This window comes from Chroicocephalus ridibundus, chromosome 3 (genome assembly GCF_963924245.1).
Source record: "Chroicocephalus ridibundus chromosome 3, bChrRid1.1, whole genome shotgun sequence".
Taxonomy (NCBI): Eukaryota; Metazoa; Chordata; class Aves; order Charadriiformes; family Laridae; genus Chroicocephalus; species Chroicocephalus ridibundus.
In genome coordinates, this window is record NC_086286.1 from 108,197,799 (window position 1) to 108,216,208 (window position 18,410).

An 18,410-nucleotide genomic window follows, 5' to 3' on the forward strand; every position below is an offset into this window, starting at 1 on the left:
ATTTTAAGTACCAGCAGCTTTTGTGCCTTTACAGTTCAGGTGAAGTCAGTGCCTCCTGTACAGGCTCCCTTTATTTCAAAAATGCCCTCGGTTTCTGATGAACCCGAATCCATCTTCCTTAAGCCATCTCTTTAGGAAGGCATTAAAGCCTTGCCTATCGCCTCAGGGATTACTGAAAGACTTTGGAGAACATGACTTTAGAAGTCCAGGTCTCTAGCTTCCTTTTTTCCTAGCTAACTTTCATACATAGGATGTTGGTACAAACTCAGACTGAACCTGCCTGGTGCTTCTTGGGCTAAGCGGAATTCCTATGGGATGTGCCTCTTTGCACTTGTTCGGTCACACAATTTGGAGTCTTCTCCCTGGAGTCGTAAATGTATCTGTCTATTTGCTTGATGGTCATCTACCACCATTACAGCTGTCTGGGATCTCTGCTTTAAGAAGGGCATTTGCACATCAAGAAAGTCCATTGACATTCTCCATTATGAGAACTACTAATGGAATTCCTTCCCATATCACCAACCTGTTGCATCCTGCCAGAAGACGTGACTTCTGGATTATGTCTGTATGATGTTCCTGAAAGTCTTCTCACTGACCTGGATATATATCCCCTCTGCCTCTGAGGAATGAACTCAGATCTTTGATGCTAATACAATAAAGTGGATAACTCTCATCTTCCATGAATTCTGCCTTCATTTCTTCTGTGAGAAAAGATGGAAAGACAGTCCTTTGACATTGATTTCTGCATCCAAGAGATTTGCAGCTTTCTGTTGAGCTTTTCTCAACAAACACAACATCTGGACAGCCAGACATGTGCTTCTGTCATTGCCTTTGCCTCCTTGCTTTACACCAGTGGTTGGGCATTATTATTATTATAGATTTCTGTTCCTATAGATGACTTTATGAAAATGTCAGGTTAATTTCAATGTACGTGCCTGGAATCAAATATTTGATGGAAACTTTATTCTGTCACCTCTAATGAAAATAAGCTCTCTATTTTAGACTGCATTTGAAACATACTCTATGTGCACACAGTTCTGTTTTCACAGAGGTCTTCTTAACCATGCTGAAACCTGTCAGTTGGGTACTTAATCCACATTTGTATAGAAGATTGGGTTCTAATACAAAAGATTCATGATAACATATCATCAGTTAGTCTTGTCCTTCCAACTCTGCACAGCTGACAGCCTGAAGGAAAAAGCAGAGGCAGGCAGACAGCAATACCAGTAAAGTAGTCCACAGTCAGGAACTGTGTTACCAGTAGTCACTCAAGCACACCAGAAAGCAAATGAAATGCTTCATGAAAGCAAATCCAACTAACAACCCTGAGTTCAGCTAAACTTTTGACTCACGATTATAAGAATATGTTTGTACCAGTATTAGTATATTTATTACATAGCTTATAAAAGGATTTATTAATGTGACATTATTAGAATTGTATCTGTAGTGTCAGCTATAGAAGCATCATCATTTAGAGTATATTGAGAGAAATATTTTTTAACGTTCTTTGGACCAAGTACTGTGTCTCACTGTGACAGCCATCAGAACGTTACATGCTTTTCCATCAGAATTTAAATAAAATCTAATACTAAGATGTATGTTATTTTATGTGTATGTTTTTATTTTACATGTCTACCAATGCTACCAGTACTTGTAGGCATAATTAGAAATACTTGAATTTAAATCTGTGCGTGTAGTTAATGTATATTGGTGTCCTTTTTCTTTCTGTTTACTTATTGCAAGATCCATCATACACATTGATGTGACTTAATTTTTACTAGAAAATAAACACAGCCATAGCACACATTCAACATTGGCCCGCAGTTGTCTATACTGTAAGTGAGTGTGCTCCCTGGCTGCGTTTCGACTTGTGCCAAATTGTCTGTACTGGGTGTTGGTGTAACCTCAGTCTCGGTTTTGGCCAGTGTCAGTTACAACTCTCTTGAACAATGTTTCAGTCCAAATCAGGAGGTGGTGTGTGTCATGTAGTGTCCCAGTTAGGCAGTTTGGGTGGTAATCATAACGTTTTCAAGGAGAGAAAAATTTAGTAGTGTGGGCGGGAGTTTTGCTGTGTTGCTTTGCTGGAGAAAATCCTCCAGCCTGCTTTTTTTTAGCATATGCATGGCTTGTGAGACTGGAACTGTAAGACAAATAGTCTGCAATTTGGTTTGAAGGAGAAGTGAAAAATACCTTCCTGAATTTGGAGTTACAAGACGAGACGAACAAAAGCATAGAAAGGTCCTGAGAAGAGAATGGCACCACAACAGAATGAAGTTAGAAGGGACAGAAAGGAAAGATCAAATAAAAGAGAATAATTACTGCTTAGCACATTTCCCTACAAAACCTGGAATTGAATCCGGTAGTGTCTTGCTTTAAGCATGTATCTAATGTTGAATCTCTTCTAAATTACCCACAGATTTATTTATTTTTTTGAGGGGTCTAGTAGTGAATTTAAGGGTCCAAATGAAGGACTAAGTGGAAACTAGCCTATAGTGAACCATGTGAATTTGTGGGTTTCCCCAAAAATTGCTTTTTAATTTCCTCCTTTAAAATAAAGTTGCAAAGTCAAATATTAGAAATATACAGGTTACTGTCTCTTGAACCTTGTCTATGTGTTGTCTTTTATGTTGGAAGATAATCCGGAGGACGAGTTGAAGGGTTACAGGAAGAAAAGGATAGTCTCAATATCTCGTGGTGAATCATCCTTCCCCTGGGACAGAGGTGCTTTATGGTCCTAGGTGTGCCATATATGTAAACTAACACCAAGTTAACACTGCTGATCAGGCATTAGGTGCATCTCATCTTCTAATGGGAAATTATGATGTGTTAAAATGCTGAACATTCAAAGCTAAGACCGAAGCTGGTCAACAAGATACTTTTAACAGATAAAGTTCAAACAAATACTTAGAAAAAGTATTTAGGCATTTCAGATCACTAAAACAGAATTAACTGTCCCTAAATCTTTGTGTGCCTCCATTCTTGCTCTGTAGAATGAGGATATTTGTGGTAGGCTGTGAAACTAATGTCATTTATGTAACTAATGTCAATATGTAATGTCGTTACCTACATATTGTACTGGTTACTAGCATAAAAAAAGCCCAAAGTATTTTAGTAATACTACATTTAGAACTAAATTAAATTTGTGTTTTAATGAAATAACATAACACTTGTGCTTTAAAGAAATATCCCTACACTCTAAGGTCTCAAGGCCATATTACTATTAAAAAAATTTTTTAAAAAATCCTGTTATGGCATGTCATACTGCAAAAGTTTAAAATCTTGTCTTGTGTCTATAGTCTGAATGTGTCTGTTTTCCACTTCAAGTCATTGAAATTTTCACTGTATCCGTCTGTAAGATTCGGTCATCTGCCAGGGAAGATGCTTGATCATCCCTGAAAAGTGCTTAAAAAAAGCTAAGTACGTTTAACTGCTGGCATCTGTTTCACTATTACACAAATCTCTCAAGCTATTTTGCATTCCTGTGGCTCTTGCCTGCTACCTCTCCAATGTATTTGCATCATTTTCAAAATGAGCGTATCGGAACGAGCTGTATTATTTAAAGTGTGTGGACCACTGCCAGATACAGAAATAATTTATAGTCTCTGTGCAACTTCTTAATAGTCTCCTGATGATGTAGTATTACACTAGTGGTTTTGGCTGTGGCTTTGTGCAGGAACGTAGGTTTTTCTCATACTCAGCGTGACTCATATGTTTAGTTTTTTTGCAAGACCACCTTTTGCCAGATAGAGTGCTTTTCTCTATTTGTTTGAGCTGTTTTCCTTATTACAAGGATGACCTGAAATGACCTTTGACCTTGAAGTGCTCTGTGCTTAGAACCTGTCCTGTTCATCATTACCTTATCACGAGAGCTGTACCTTAAAAACATTGTTGCAATTATTTGAGATTTTTTTAGATCACTGATTTTTTAATTTTTTAAAATAATCCAGGTACTGTCCCTATCCCACAAGAAGCATATTCGCTAAAGAGTAGTCTTATCTCAATTACATTTTGATTCAGAATATTGCAACTAGCCAATTTACATGTGCTTAAAATACACCATATTATTTTTGAATAGTTTTATGTTTTTAATCCAGTTTTTGTGGTGTGTCAGATCACTGCCTTATAAGGGTTATTACAACACTGGTACTCTGTCATCAAGATTGGAAATTTCATAGCAGTACTCATGTAATTTGAAAAGGTATTTTCACTGATACTTTTCGCCTTTAAAATTGTTCCTCTTTAAATCCTTATGAACTGGTTTTACTTCTGTTCCATAATGGAATGAATGGTTCATTACCAGATTTATGATCATATGAAAAATATAAATATCAAGATTGTTACAATATGTAATGCACATAGATTGCTTCATAGGGCTACAGACTCAATTATATCATCAGTATTATCATTTGAAATGTACCTATCAACCATATAAAAACATGTGTTAGTTGTAGTTGAATGTATAAGATGCCAATAAATAATACCTTGCTTGTCTTTTATAGAATTGCTAAAGCTATTCATGTAGTGGGTTTGTATTTGTTGTCCGAAAATGCTAAAACAATGTAAACTGTCAAATTATTTATTCCATCATCCCTGTGTGATGGGATATATTGGAATAATTTGTTTATGGGGTGTAAGTACAGGTGGAGAGAAACATGAATTTAACTAAGCAGACAGGATTTGTGTCATAGAAAATGACTCTTGGGAATGAGTCACTGAATTTAAAGGTAGAGACATAATTCAGATTGGATCTGAACTTTCTCAGTGTTTATGATCATTCTGATCGAAAGTTTTGATGCAGTTCAAAATGAAGAAAAGAACATCAGAACCAATTGCAATTAGCACAGATTTCAGTAAAGCTGAATGATATCGTCTGAAATTGAATCATATAAACCTTTTGATATAAATCAGGTACCATTTGTTGTAATATAATAGTTTTCCGTTTTTAGCACAGACTGGTGTAATACAATGTTCATGGAAACAGAAGAGAGAAATTTTAAAAATGTATGAAAGTATTGTTAAATGTTTTACCATATGTGTTAGTTTTGTCCTGCTAAAATGAGACTGACATGTATGATATATGGTGTTCCCCTTTCCCCTGAGTCAATATGAACATATGTCTACTAAGGTGAGCGTTAGAAAAAATAATATAATATGTGTCAATATAAGATTTTGGGCTTGACTACTGAAATACAAATTTACATTTATCTGAATTGGTGAAATCATAAAATACCTAATCAGGAAGTATACATATAGCAGTAATCTCATATATTTCTCATGTACAGAAAAAGAAAAAAAAATTATATGTTTAGGAATTACTGTAAAGATGGCATTCAATGCAGTACCGTTCAGCAGTCTGCAAAAAAGTTCCTCTCAACTCTGTAATTATTGTCAATAGATGAAGTGCTACTATTATGTTGTCAGGCACCGAGAGTTACACATTAACGCAATGTCAAATTTGGCATACTGTTAAACATATGATAGGTTGCTGTAGAAAAATATTGATAAATGTTTATCTTCTTTATGCACTTAAACATGAAATGCAAGAAAATAACCATTTGAAGCAGACTATCACTAAAAGTCTTCTGGCATATACTGCAAAAATTGGTATAGATCTGAAGATATGGATTAGAGAACATTGGTAATTGTGATTGAAAAATGAGAATAAACATCATGTATACATGATAGCTATGAAAATGCACTTCTCAAAGCTCTTCAGATAGTTTTCTCATGTCAAAGCAGTGCAAAAGCATGTAAAAATTTAGGAAGAATATCACCTCAGCAATAGAAAAACATACTAAAAGACTGCATGCACAATTCACACACAAGTTCTGCTCTCTATGGTAAGGAATTAAGTGAGTGCCTATAAATCACTTGAATCATACTTCAGAGCTGAATTTGATCACTCAGATTCTAGGCTACCCTTGAAAATCAGTTTTTTAAAAATAAAAAACAGTTGAGAAACATCTGTGTTTATTCAGATACTGTGTTTTCACCTAAATTTATTTTTTTCTCCAATTTTTTAAAGCACAGAACTGTTACACTTCGTAGACAACCAGTTGGTGGCTTGGGGTTAAGCATAAAGGTATGGATAACTTCTTGTTTCTTCTTTTAATTTTCAGTATGACTTGTTCACTTCAGTATTAATTGGGATCTCATGGTTAATACGCATCTTTTACAGGGTGGTGCTGAGCACAAAGTGCCTGTCGTCATATCAAAAATATTTAAAGACCAAGCAGGTAACTTATATTTATGCTATTTACTTATATAGTGCTGTAGTATATTTAAAAAAAAAAATTAAATGCTTTTGGAGAATTAAAATATATGTATGGCTTACTCTTTCAGCCTCACACTATCTTTAAGCCTTTCTATAAATGTTCAAATGGTCCACGTGCCTTTGTGTTGAATTTAAAATCTATAAACTCTTCAAGTCTTTAGGACCTGTACTTTAAATTTTACTGGTAAGTAAGAGCTTCAGAAAACATATTTTTTATTGCAGTAAGACAGTTGTGTTGTAAACAAAATATTTAAAGTTACTTGTGAAAACAAAAAAATGACATAGGAAATCTATTGATGTGCTTAACTTTAATAACCCAGAGGATAAAAAATACAAACCAGACATATTTTTTCCCTACACAGTGATTCACTGCTATATGGGATGACTAACTGTGCCTAGTTGCAAGCAAAGAGTGATTTGTGATGTTTATTATGGTGATGACAACACAAGATCTAAATCAGTGTCGTCTATCCCAGTTAAGTATCACATTGTCATTTATTCGCAGAGAAGAGGGGGAATGGAAACAGGTCCCTGCTCGGGGAAGCAGGTGAATCCCCTCCCGGTCCCTCCCACCTTCCCAGTTGCCCTTGCAGAACAGATGTGAAGTCCTGCAGGAGAACCGGCTGTTGGAGAGGAGGATGATGATATACCCAGGCCAGAAATGTTAGAAAAACGAAGTCGCCATGGACCCAGCATCACAACTGGCTCCAAAAGGAAAAGCAGACGGGCCATTGTTGTGGGTGACTCTCTACTGAGGGGGGCAGAGGGGCCAATATGCCGTCCTGACCCACTTCACAGGGAAGTCTGCTGCCTCCCTGGGGCACGGGTCAGGGATGTGTTGGACAAACTTCCTGCCCTAGTAAACTCCTCTGACTATTACCCCCTCTTAGTATTTCAGGTGGGTAGTGATGAAGTGGGTAGAAGGAGCCCAAAATCTATTAAAAGAGATTTTAGAGCCTTGGGGTGGCAGCTTAAGGGATCAGGAACGCAAGTTGTATTCTCCTCTGTCCCTTCAGTGGCAATCATGAATGAGGAAATTAACAGGAAGAGGCATCAGGTCAACTCGTGGCTCTGGGACTGGTGTTATCGGCAGGGCTTTGGGTATATGAGTCACCTGACCTGCTGGTGGCAGGTGGGGTGCACCTGTCCCAGAAGGGGAAAAGAATTTTGGGGCAGGAGTTAGCAAGGCTCATTGACAGGGCTTTAAACTAGATATGAGGGGGGAAGGGGAGATAACTGGGCCTGTCAGGAATAAACGCAAGGGAGGCATGCCAGGGCTTGAAGGATGGTTGACTAGCGAGGACTCTCACTCTGCCATTTCATTTGAGAGAAGGGGCAGACATTTAGAAATCATGGAAGTACCTGGGAGGGGTCTGGTAGGAAATGGGGCCCACACTCATAAAAAGGTGCTGGAGTCATTAGCACATCTGAAGTGCATCTATAGCAATGCACGCAGTATGTGCAACAAACAGGGGGAGCTTGAAGCCATGATGCACCAGGGAAACTACGACATAGTGGTTATCACAGAAGCGTGGCCTCACACGACTGGAGTGCCACAATCGATGGCTACAAGCTCTTCAGGAGGGACAGACAGGAAAGGAGAGGCGGAGGAGTGGCCCTGTATGTTAGAGAATGCTGTGAGAGCTCGGAAATCAAGTATAGTGATGATGGGGTGGAGAGTGTCTGGATTAGGTTAAGGGCCGATAAAGCTGATATTGCTGTGGGAGTCTGCTATAGATCTCCCAACCAAAGCAGTGAGGCGGATGAAACTTTCTATAAGCAGCTGGGGGAAATCTCGCAGTCACTTGCCGTTGTTCTTGTGGGGGACTTTAACCTCCCAGATATCTGCTGGGAATACAACACAGCAGAGAGGGAACAATCCAGGGGGTTCCTGGAATGTGTGGAAGATAACTTCCTCATGCAGCTGGTAAGTGAGCCAACAAGGGAAGGTGCCCTCCTGGACCTGCTTCTTGTGAACAGGGAAGAACTTGTAGGGGAAGTAAAGGCTGGTGGCCGTCTAGGGCACAGTGATCATGAGATGGTCGAATTTCTGATTCTTGGAGAAACAAGGAGAGGGGTTAGTAAAACTGCCACCTTAGACTTCCAGAGGGCAGACTTTGACCTGTTCAGAAGACTGCTGGACAAAATCCCTTGGGAGGCTGCCCTGAAGGATACAGGAGCCCAGGAAGGCTGGACATACTTCAAGAGAGAAGTCTTAAAGGCACAGAAGGAGGCTTCCCCATGTGCCGAAAAACAAGTAGGCAGGGAAGGAGACCGGCCTGGCTAAATAGGGACCTTTGGCTGGACCTCAAGAACAAAAGGAGAGTCTATGACCTCTGGAAGAGGGGGCTAACTGGGGAGGTCCTAATGGACTGGAGGGTAGCAAATGTAGCACCCATCTAGAAAAAAGGCAGAAAGGAGGATCCAGGAAACCATAGACCTGTCAGTCTGACCTCGGTAGCAGGGAAGGTCATGGAGCAGATCATCTTGAGTGCCATTACAAGTCATATAATGGACAAGCAGGGGATCAGGCCTAGTCAGCATGGGTTTAGGAAAGGCAGGTCCTGCCTGATGAACCTGATCTCCTTCTATGACAAGATGACCCGATCATTGGATGAGGGAAAGGCTGTGGATATTGTCTACCTAGACTTTCAAAAAGCATTTGACACTGTCCCCCATAGAATTCTCATGGAAAAAACTGGTGGCTCATGGCCTGGATGAGCATATGATCTGCTGGATCGAGCACTGGCTGGATGGGCGGTCCCAAAGAGTGGTGGTCAAGGAAGTTAAATCCAGCTGGCAGCTGGTCACATGTGGTGTCCCTCAGGGCTCAGTGTTGGGACCATTTCTGTTTAACATCTTTATTGATGACCTTGATAAGGACATAGAGTGTATCATCAGCAAGTTTGCAGATGACACGAAGCTAAGCGGGAGTGTTGATCTGCATGAGGATAGGGAGGCTCTACAGAGAGACTTGGATAGATTGGATTGATGGGCCAATGTTAATGGAATGTGCTTCAACAAGGCCAAGTGCTGGGTCCTGCACTTGGGCCACAACAACCCCATGCATCGCTACAGGCTTGGGGAAGTGTGGCTGGAGAGCTGCCTGGCGGAAAAGGACCTGGGGGTTCTAATTGACAGGCGGCTGAACATGAGCCAGCAGTGTGCCCAGGTGGCCAAGAGGGCCAATGCCATCCTGGCTTGTATTAGAAATAGTGTGACCAGCAGAAGGAGGGAGGTGATTGTCCCCCTGTACTCAGCGCTGGTGAGGCCACACCTTGAGTATGGTGTCCAGTTCTGGGCACCTCAATATGAGAGAGATATCGAGGTGCTGGAGCAAGGGCAGAGGAGGGCAACGAAGCTGGTGAAGGGCCTGGAGAAGAAATCTTATGAGGAGCGATTGAAGGAGCTGGGACTGTTTAGTTTGAGGAAGAGGAGGCTGAGGGGAGACCTCATCACTCTCTACAACTACTTGAAAGGACACTGTAGAGAGGCTGGTGCTGGTCTCTTCTCACAGGTAATTAGCAATAGAACAAGAGGGAATGGCTTCAAGCTGCAGCAGGGTAGGTTTAGGCTGGACATGAGGAAAAAATTCTTCAGGGAAAGAGTGGTCAGACACTGGAATAGGCTGCCCAGGGAGGTGGTGGAGTCACCACCCCTGAATGTGTTTAAGAGTCATTTAGATGTGGTGTTAAGGGATATGGTGTGAGGGAGAACTTTGTAGAGTGGGGTTGATGGTTTGACTTGATGATCCCAAGGGTCTTTTCCAACCTAAATGATTCTATGATTTAACAAAAGGAACCTTTGAGGAATCGTGTCAGACCTTGTACTGGTCTTGGCAAATTGGAGAACTGCTCCGGAAAATAAGGGTGCCCTTCACTAAGGAAAAGTAGAACCATCGCACGTGGGTGGGCAGTGCCTTGCAACGTGAACTAAGCGTCTTAGGTGGTCAAAAACAAAGTCATATTTTCCTCTCTGGTGGACAAGGAAATGGGGAGTAGTTTTTTCTTCGCTTTGCTGAGGCATTCTTTTACATACTTGAAGATTTGTCATGTTTCTATGGTAAGCTTCTATGTGTTTCTTCTGTTCTCTAGAATAAATGTACCTATTTCACGTAACCTTTCCTGCAAGAAAAGACAGAGCACTGCACTGTGACCCCCAGTGCATGTCCTGCTCCATAAAGGACTCGGAGCCACTGATGTGGTCTTTTGAACTCATCAGCCTCTCTTCCTGCTTTGCTGCAGTGGAGATTAAGCACATTTGCTTGGCACCATGTTCAGCCTTGTGCTTTACTAAATTGCAGGCTGTGCTTGGTTTTCTCCTTTGCATTTTCTTTAGGGGGTCCTTATTTTGCTTGAAATGTAATACACAGACTTGCTAACCCATTTTCAGCTGATACATAGTGAGTATTGAATGGATTGGCTATGCCGGTATCCTGTTGGAAAGACTGCTTCAAGTTCCTTGTGTACAGTGCTTATATATATTCCAGTATGATAGTTTTTTTTATGATATTGTTTCTGCAGTGAGCAAGAGAAGATGTTTTTATGTCAGTCGGGTTATTGTATATGGAACAATAATAGGCTCCTTGAATACACAGCATAATAAACTACACCAAGAAAATAAATACATCATAATAATAAAATTAATAAAAGCATTCAGGTCAAAGGAAAGTAATTCAGGAAATTAATCACCAACAAAGAAAGCTATCTTCTGCCCTCTTAGGATGTAGTACCTTCAATCAAGGTTAGTAGAGAGTTTGTATATAAAATACTTCTGTGCAGAGTTTTGTATATCGTAGGTATTTTTTCCATGAACTGTATTTATTTGTAGAATAACAAGTGCAACAGCCATTTTATGGGTTCGGCTGTTTGCCTCAAATTTGAAAATCTCTCCTCAGGAGATACTTGTTTTAAGATCTTGTAACCTTTTGTCAAAGGAAGCTCCAAAGTGAGTAGTGGTTATAACCAGAGGCAATGCTGTATCACAGTAAGCCCATATGCAACGCTCATGGCTGAGTCAGTGAACGGCATGAAGACATTGACACAGCTGACAACGTATGAAGAAGGTAGTCTATATAGTATCGGTTGCGTCACTGGCGGGAAGAAGAGCCCCAAAAGCGGGAAGAAGAGCATCTCAGCCCTGCTTTCAGTGTGGGCTGGGGCTGGGTGCAGTGAACTCCTGAGGTCCCTTCCAGGCTGAGCGATTCCGCGATTCATTTAGTGCTGCAGATGCTAAAGATCAGAGATATGTGATATAAATGCTTTTGTGGCACGGTGCTTCCTGCACTCCCATTCTAACTACTGAAGGCCTGTGAAACAGAAAACAGCGTGGAGTTTTTTATTTGTTGGTTTCTTCTAGAAAATGAATATTTCTAAAAAGAGTAAAAACATTTTGGAAGTCCAGAACCTTCTTATGCTGCGAATCTTTTTCTTTGGATATGATCTCAAAAATCTCAAAGTGTTGCCATTAGTCAGTATAGGAAAAAGGTAATAACAAAAGCTGTTCACAGTGTTACTTCGATAGTATCATATTTAACTGGTAATTAATAGTAATGAAGAAAATATGTCCAAATTTAATTCACAGATTACCTTGAGGGAAGATTTCTGTTTTAAGATTCTAGTGCTTTAATGTTATAAGAAACAATCTGGTAATATTATTTAAGGGAAAATAACAAGTTCTAAAAATATGTGCATTCATTCTCCCTCTCTATACATGAATGCACACATACACGTAGTTCAATACATATATTTTTATGTATAAAAGGATATCTGGAAAAATATTCGTGTTGGTTATAAAGAGAGGAAATGTTAAGCATGAGGGAGAGATGAGACTCATACAGATTTATCTCAAACTAAATTTTCGATTGAACATCTGTATGTACATAATGTGAATAAATCACCAATGGACTTTCATTATACAAGGTACTAATAACCGTGAAACCGATAGGCTGGCTTCAAAGGTGGCTTTGAGTTTAGTGAGCTGCTCCAAGCAAATACACTGAATGAAAAAGAAAAAAAAAAGTTGTATCATGCAGTAACATTTGAAAATACATTCAGTTACCTGATAAAGAAGGGATTTCTTATCAGGAATTTTACTATGAGGGATTTTACTATTTTGGGTCCTTGAGTAAAATGGCCAAACTTACGTGAGTAAAATTGACCTTACTGACTAAAGTACTGATTTCCTAAAATGTCTGATACTGTTTGTGAAATGTAATGCCCATCGTAGGACAACACTGCAAAATCATATTTCCAACCTTACTTTGTTTGGTTACACTGCTATTTTATAGTTCCAAAGCTAGAAGTTTAATAGAATAAAGCAGTTGCTTCTTTTTTATATCTGTACAACCTTGTGCTATCCTAAATAATGTAATTAATCAGCTGTCATTGTACTCTTTAAATTTTTTTTCAAATATAGAAGTGATTTTGTTGGTATTGACCTAAGCAGCAGCTGAAGGCATTTGCTCTTCAGTTGTTGAGACAGGGTGAGCGTTTCAATTTTATTTGATTTCATTATTCAACACAAGCACTTCTGTAGCAACAGTGGTAATAAATACTCTTCTTACAGTTTTGACGCTCTTAGAGACTTCTCAGCTGTGATCACTGTGTTTATAACTTTCAGATTAAGGTATCCTAGATCACTCTAGTCAATAAGACTTTCCTGAACAAGTTCACTGAAACATACACAGAATCTCAGTTAAGGAGCATAGCTTTACATTTCTGAAAGACAAGAGTAAGTGGTCAGCTAATGTCCAGTGTATTGCAAATCACAGTAAAGAATGTCCTGAGTTTCTCCTGGGCACATGCCCTCCTCAACAATATTAAGAGCAATGCTAATGGCTAATCACTGAGTTTCAACCCTTTACATTTTTTCTGTGGATTCTGTCTTCCAGTCTAACAAAGGTTACATTTTTTTCATACCACCAAAGCTTTTGCTAAAGCTAATTTCACAGGGACAAAAGTCCTTTGCCAGACACAATGAGAACAAGTAAAGGCAAACACATTTATAAATTCAAAAGTAAAGTGATATAATTAGCTACAGAGTAATTTTAATCCCGTAGGTAATTATTTCACTTCCAAAGCAAGGATTTTTTTTTTCCTACCCGTGTATCAAATCATCCACTTGACTCAGTGTATTAGCAGCATTACTAATAATCACCCAGATTATGAAAAGATACTGTTGATGTTCAGGCTTCTCAGTAAGATTTTCAAAGAGTGATTCATGGTTTCTCTAGGGGTTTATGTAATTTAATACAGCATTGCTTCCCTGTGTTTTCCTTTTGAAACTGGCTTAAGATAGAGTAAATCATTGTATAGTAGTTGGTGATTTCCTAATAGCTTCTAGGTGTGTATTATTTTTATATATGTGTTATAATTAGTATTAACAATTTATTTATAGTAAGGACTGCAGTAGGTTTACAGTCAAATAGATGGTGAGTCCTGTTCTCAGAGACGTGTAACTGAATATCCTGAACTTTGAAAGGAATCAGATCAGTCAGGCTTTCAGTCAGGCTTACTTGTACAGTGAATCTGTAAGAAATTTTGTCAGATCCATTAAATATCCTTTAAAGAAGCCTTATACACAATATATGAGTAAAGTGTATGACCTTTCATGTGTTTACATTTTTCTCTCTGTTACCTGTTACTCCCATTTTTAATTGCTAAAGAGTCTTTAAGAATTTATGGAATCTGAAGGGTGGAGACTGTAAAAACAAATGGACTTTGAAATTTAACTTCATCAGACATACAAGTGATTTACTGCATATAGTATTGGAAATTTTATTTGTACAAAGATCAAGCAATCAAATTTCTTTTTTGTGTTGCAAAATTATCAAGTTAGCAATCACATTTTGTTACCTTGATACAACTTTCCATTTTCTTGAGACCTGCTGTAATAATGTGGCTACTGCTGTGAGCTCTGCACATATCTCATGCAACATGTGGAGTCAGATAAGCAGCAATGATGAAGCAGAACAGTGGGCTTAGCTCACTGAGGTGTGATAAAAGTATTCAAATAAAATTTAATAAAACCTGGTGGAATGGGGATAGTTTGCATTTTGCCAGTTTCAAAAAAGATTCTCTCTTGAGAGCCAAAAATGATAAAACCTTAATTTGAAAGCATTTTCCCACCTTCTGTGATAAAAGGTGACTTATAACTCACATTCTGCTGCATTGAAAAATCTTCCATTTTATGTACTTAGTCCATTTCTGACTGGGGATGCCACATACCCTGGCAGGATTGGAACAAACTCAGGACGTTAGCCACTGAAACATTCTTGGCTTAAATCGTGTGCTCTGCAAACACAGGCGGTGTCCAAATATCACATCCTGGCTGCCTGTGTTGAGGACCATCTGTTTGGAGGACATGAAGTCAGTTTGATGAGGGCTTTTAACAGTTTCACTTACACTTACGTGCCAAGCAAAGACGGTTTAGTATGCAAGCATATGTGATACTTCTCCCATAGATATTTTTTTCTGTGTTGCCTCTGGTCATCCACAAGGGTGGTACAAGTAGGGTAACCAAGCCTAGTTCAGAACAAGTCAGTGGGCATGATGTGAGATTACGGTCAAGCTGCACAGCATGGTTATATTCGTAGCTGATGTTCTTCATTCCTGCAGCTGCGCTCACCTTGGCTTCGTCAGCCTTGGAGGTTCATTCCACTGGGCCAGCAAGGTCAAGATCAAGGATGAGTTAAGCCCAAATGGAGGTATTTGCGTTTATAAGGAAGTTGGAATGGATCAAAAATTTGTGTTATGCCTTATGCTAATGAAGGTGAAGACTGAACACAAGGCCATCTTTGAACAGAAGAAAGGCCTCATTTGAACATAAGACATCTGAAGATGGATGGCATTTAATATTTGTACACCGTTCCTAATATCACTTTCAAATGTCTTCATTTTTTTTTTAGGATTATTCATATTTTCTATCATTAATTTTTAATTATCTTTGCTAGTGTTCTTCTTCTGTATTACTGGAAAGCTAATGTGATCTGAAGATAGCATCTGCTCACTGTTCTCTCTCTTGGACCTGTGCCTCCAGCTCTAAATTTATTTTCAGAAGGCACAGAAGAACATTCTTAGCATTTTGGATTTATCTTTTTATTGTTACCTCTTCAAGACTAGGTGGGCTGCAAAAGGCAGTACCTCTTAATCGAAAGGACATCTTAATGAACTGTTAAAGATCAGTCAACAAGTAAAAAGAAGGTACTTCGATCCCCGATTCGGAAATGTATTTTTATTCAAAGTAATAGTTAACGTACTTAAGGTACAGTGGTACAAACAGCAGTCATTGTATATTTAGAGAGGAGCACATAGGTAGATGAATTCTTGAGTTGAGGTTCTAGAACAATTTATACTACTGGGATTTGTTTTGAGGGTTAAATGCTGAAGCAAGGGACTTAAATTATTGACCTAAAATGAAAGCATTCTTTGGGTAGAAGGATGCAAAGAGTTAATTTTTAAATGTTTATTGAACTGAATGGGCATATACTTAGAATCAGATCTAATAAATGTTTTTAAAAGGGTAATGTTTTCATTGCTACAATGAAATGCATATATTTATGAATTAAAATTATTCATAAGTAATTCTTGGAAAGAAGAGATTTGGGATTAATTATTTGTAAGTTTCACTTAGGAATTTTGTTTTGTTGTAGAATTTGTGTTTTTGTTTTTTTTTTTTTTTTAACAGGATTCAAAGAGCTTGATGAATCCAGAACTCATTTTTACAGAGAAAAACAAAGCATTCCCATTTTAGGTCAATTTGAAATCTGTTTGTATTCTTACAGTTTGGCTAAAAAGAAAACGAACAGTGAATTAGCTTTCCAGCTCTAGATGTAGGCAGCTGCTTGTGTACTTTCCAGAAGTGAGCCTTTATATATATGTACATACATATGTGTGTGTCTGAGTCTAAAAACATGTGCATTAGGTTCCTGATACTGAATAATGCTTTTCTGTTCAGTGGGTAAAGAAATTGTATTCAAAGAGTATATTAGTGATCAAATTCTTCTTGCACGTGAAGATCAACTTTCAGTAAAAGAAAACTAGTTTTGCTTAACAGCTATGTTAAAGTATAAAATGTTTCTGGAAGCTGCATTACAGTTCTATAGGGTTTTATGATGAATGTTCTCTTTGGAAGGTGCATTTTGCAGTTTATGAAACAAAAAGGTAGATATGAAGTCTGAAAAACATTATTTGTTATTTCAGTGGACCTGTAATATTACAGTTAATATTCTTGTACTCTGAACTAAATAGAGAAAGGTGTGAAAAGTACATTACGTTGTCTTAGTTGTCACCTGGTCCAGGCAGCAGTTGAGTGAATAAACTGTGGCCGTAGGATGCCACTGACATGTAGAGTTTCTGTTCTTTCTTCCATTTACCTACCTCTGATTAACAAGGTAGTTCCCTCATGAACTGCAGAAGTCTAATGAAACAGCACTTAAAATTACTATTTGACTTTGTTACCGCTACAGTCCAGGTTGAAGAAAAAGGTTAAAGATAATTATTCTGTGGAGAGAAATTAGAGAAGTAGATAATATGTTTTCATTCAGATAAAGTGTTCAGGAGAGAACTGCCTGAAGTCCCTCTGAGGATGGGTGGTTTTGTTGCTGAAGCAGTCAAGAATCATATAGAATATTTGATGGAAAGAGCAAATGTAACGACCCTTCTGCTCAGAGAGTATGTCACATGGAATAATATGAGAAATTTAATGACATCCTTTGGCAATTGCAGGGAAGCTCTATTTTTGGTCTTTTCACTGTTCTTATCTTTCCCTTACTGGTTTCTGAAATAAAGATGTTTTAGGCTATTTTAGGAACTAATTCTCTTCTTGTAACTCATTTAAAGTATGTATTTCTTCTGCTTTTGGCATCCCCCCTTAGTCTCCAAGCTTGTTTTCCAGTTATCACCTCTACAGCATTTAAAACTTTTTTGCATACTAGAGTAGAATTTAATGAAAACTTATTTACATATTCTGGAAGAAAAGATTGAAAATGCCAGATTTTAACTTATTTCCTTATATAATGTTACCTATTCAAAACTTATCTAACTTTATATTATGTTATTCAGCTCACTTAAATGTGATATTAATCTGATGTCTATTAGAGCTAGCCTCACACCTTAGAATATTGCAATTGTGTGATCAGATTCATCTTCCTTTGCGTTTTACTACATTCCTTTGTCAATTTATTCTCCAAGTGATTAATTAATTTTAAAATGTGCACAACTATTTTTACCTAAAAAATACTGTAATAATACTGAAAATACCGCATTTAGATTCATTATACACACAGAGTACCTACAGCTTCTAACACTCCTAACTGTATTCCTAGAAATACCACTTTTTTTTTTCAATTTTAAACAGGTTTTCATTGACTCGTAATAGTGTGTTAGCTATGCTGGCTAGTAGAACTTTTTTTTTTAATGAAATATAACTTATTCATAGTTATAACTATTGCTTTTGCATCTTAATTATTGCTGCTTACTTCTGAATTCTGTCCATGTAAGATGCACGAGTTTTATTTTCAAACTCAAGGGACTTATTAGCTGTGGTTAAGCAAGTATCCCAAGTAATAAATGACAGTAGTAATGTAGCACTTTCAAATTTTCTGAAGATACATTTTAAAAAATATCTGCTTTACTTTTCTTATAGTCACATCTTAGTTATCGTGACTTAATTAGGCAAAATTTTACTTACACTACTCATGTTCAATTTTTTTTCCTTATGTTGAAAATTAATATTTTTCTATAAAGGCAAAATCAAATGATGAAGAATTCATTTACTAAATGCATGTAAAACTGGAAGTATTTTTCTCTAGTAAGAATTTATTGTGGTAACCATTCCTGTGGGCTCTCTCTGCTGCAACATCTACAAGCTAACCTGAGCTATACTAGGACTCTTTCCTAAATTAAATAGCTAACCTGTTGTGTCTAGGTTTTGTTTACTGAATTCATACCGTAGTGTTACTTGTTTGGAAACACCTACAAGAATCACATTGCCATTTGGTTTGGCTTAAGGGTCTTGCATCGAGGGACTTCTGCAGGGAACTCAGACCATCTGAATTTTTCTCCTCTTGTTTCCTAAAGCAGGTTGAAATTCTATTGAATCACAGAGTATGCTGGTACTTTTTACAGATCACGTG

At 38.0% G+C, this 18,410-nt stretch overlaps 1 protein-coding gene across 1 annotated transcript in view; it reads left to right on the top strand.

Moving 5' to 3' along the window:
• Window positions 1-18,410, top strand: part of SNTG2 (syntrophin gamma 2) — a 277,686-nt gene that overhangs the window by 129,881 nt on the left and 129,395 nt on the right. Inside the window, exons 3-4 of the mRNA XM_063331136.1 lie at window positions 6,026-6,082; window positions 6,179-6,236. Coding sequence (XP_063187206.1) covers window positions 6,026-6,082; window positions 6,179-6,236 — 115 coding nt within the window. The remainder of the gene's footprint in view (window positions 1-6,025; window positions 6,083-6,178; window positions 6,237-18,410) is intronic.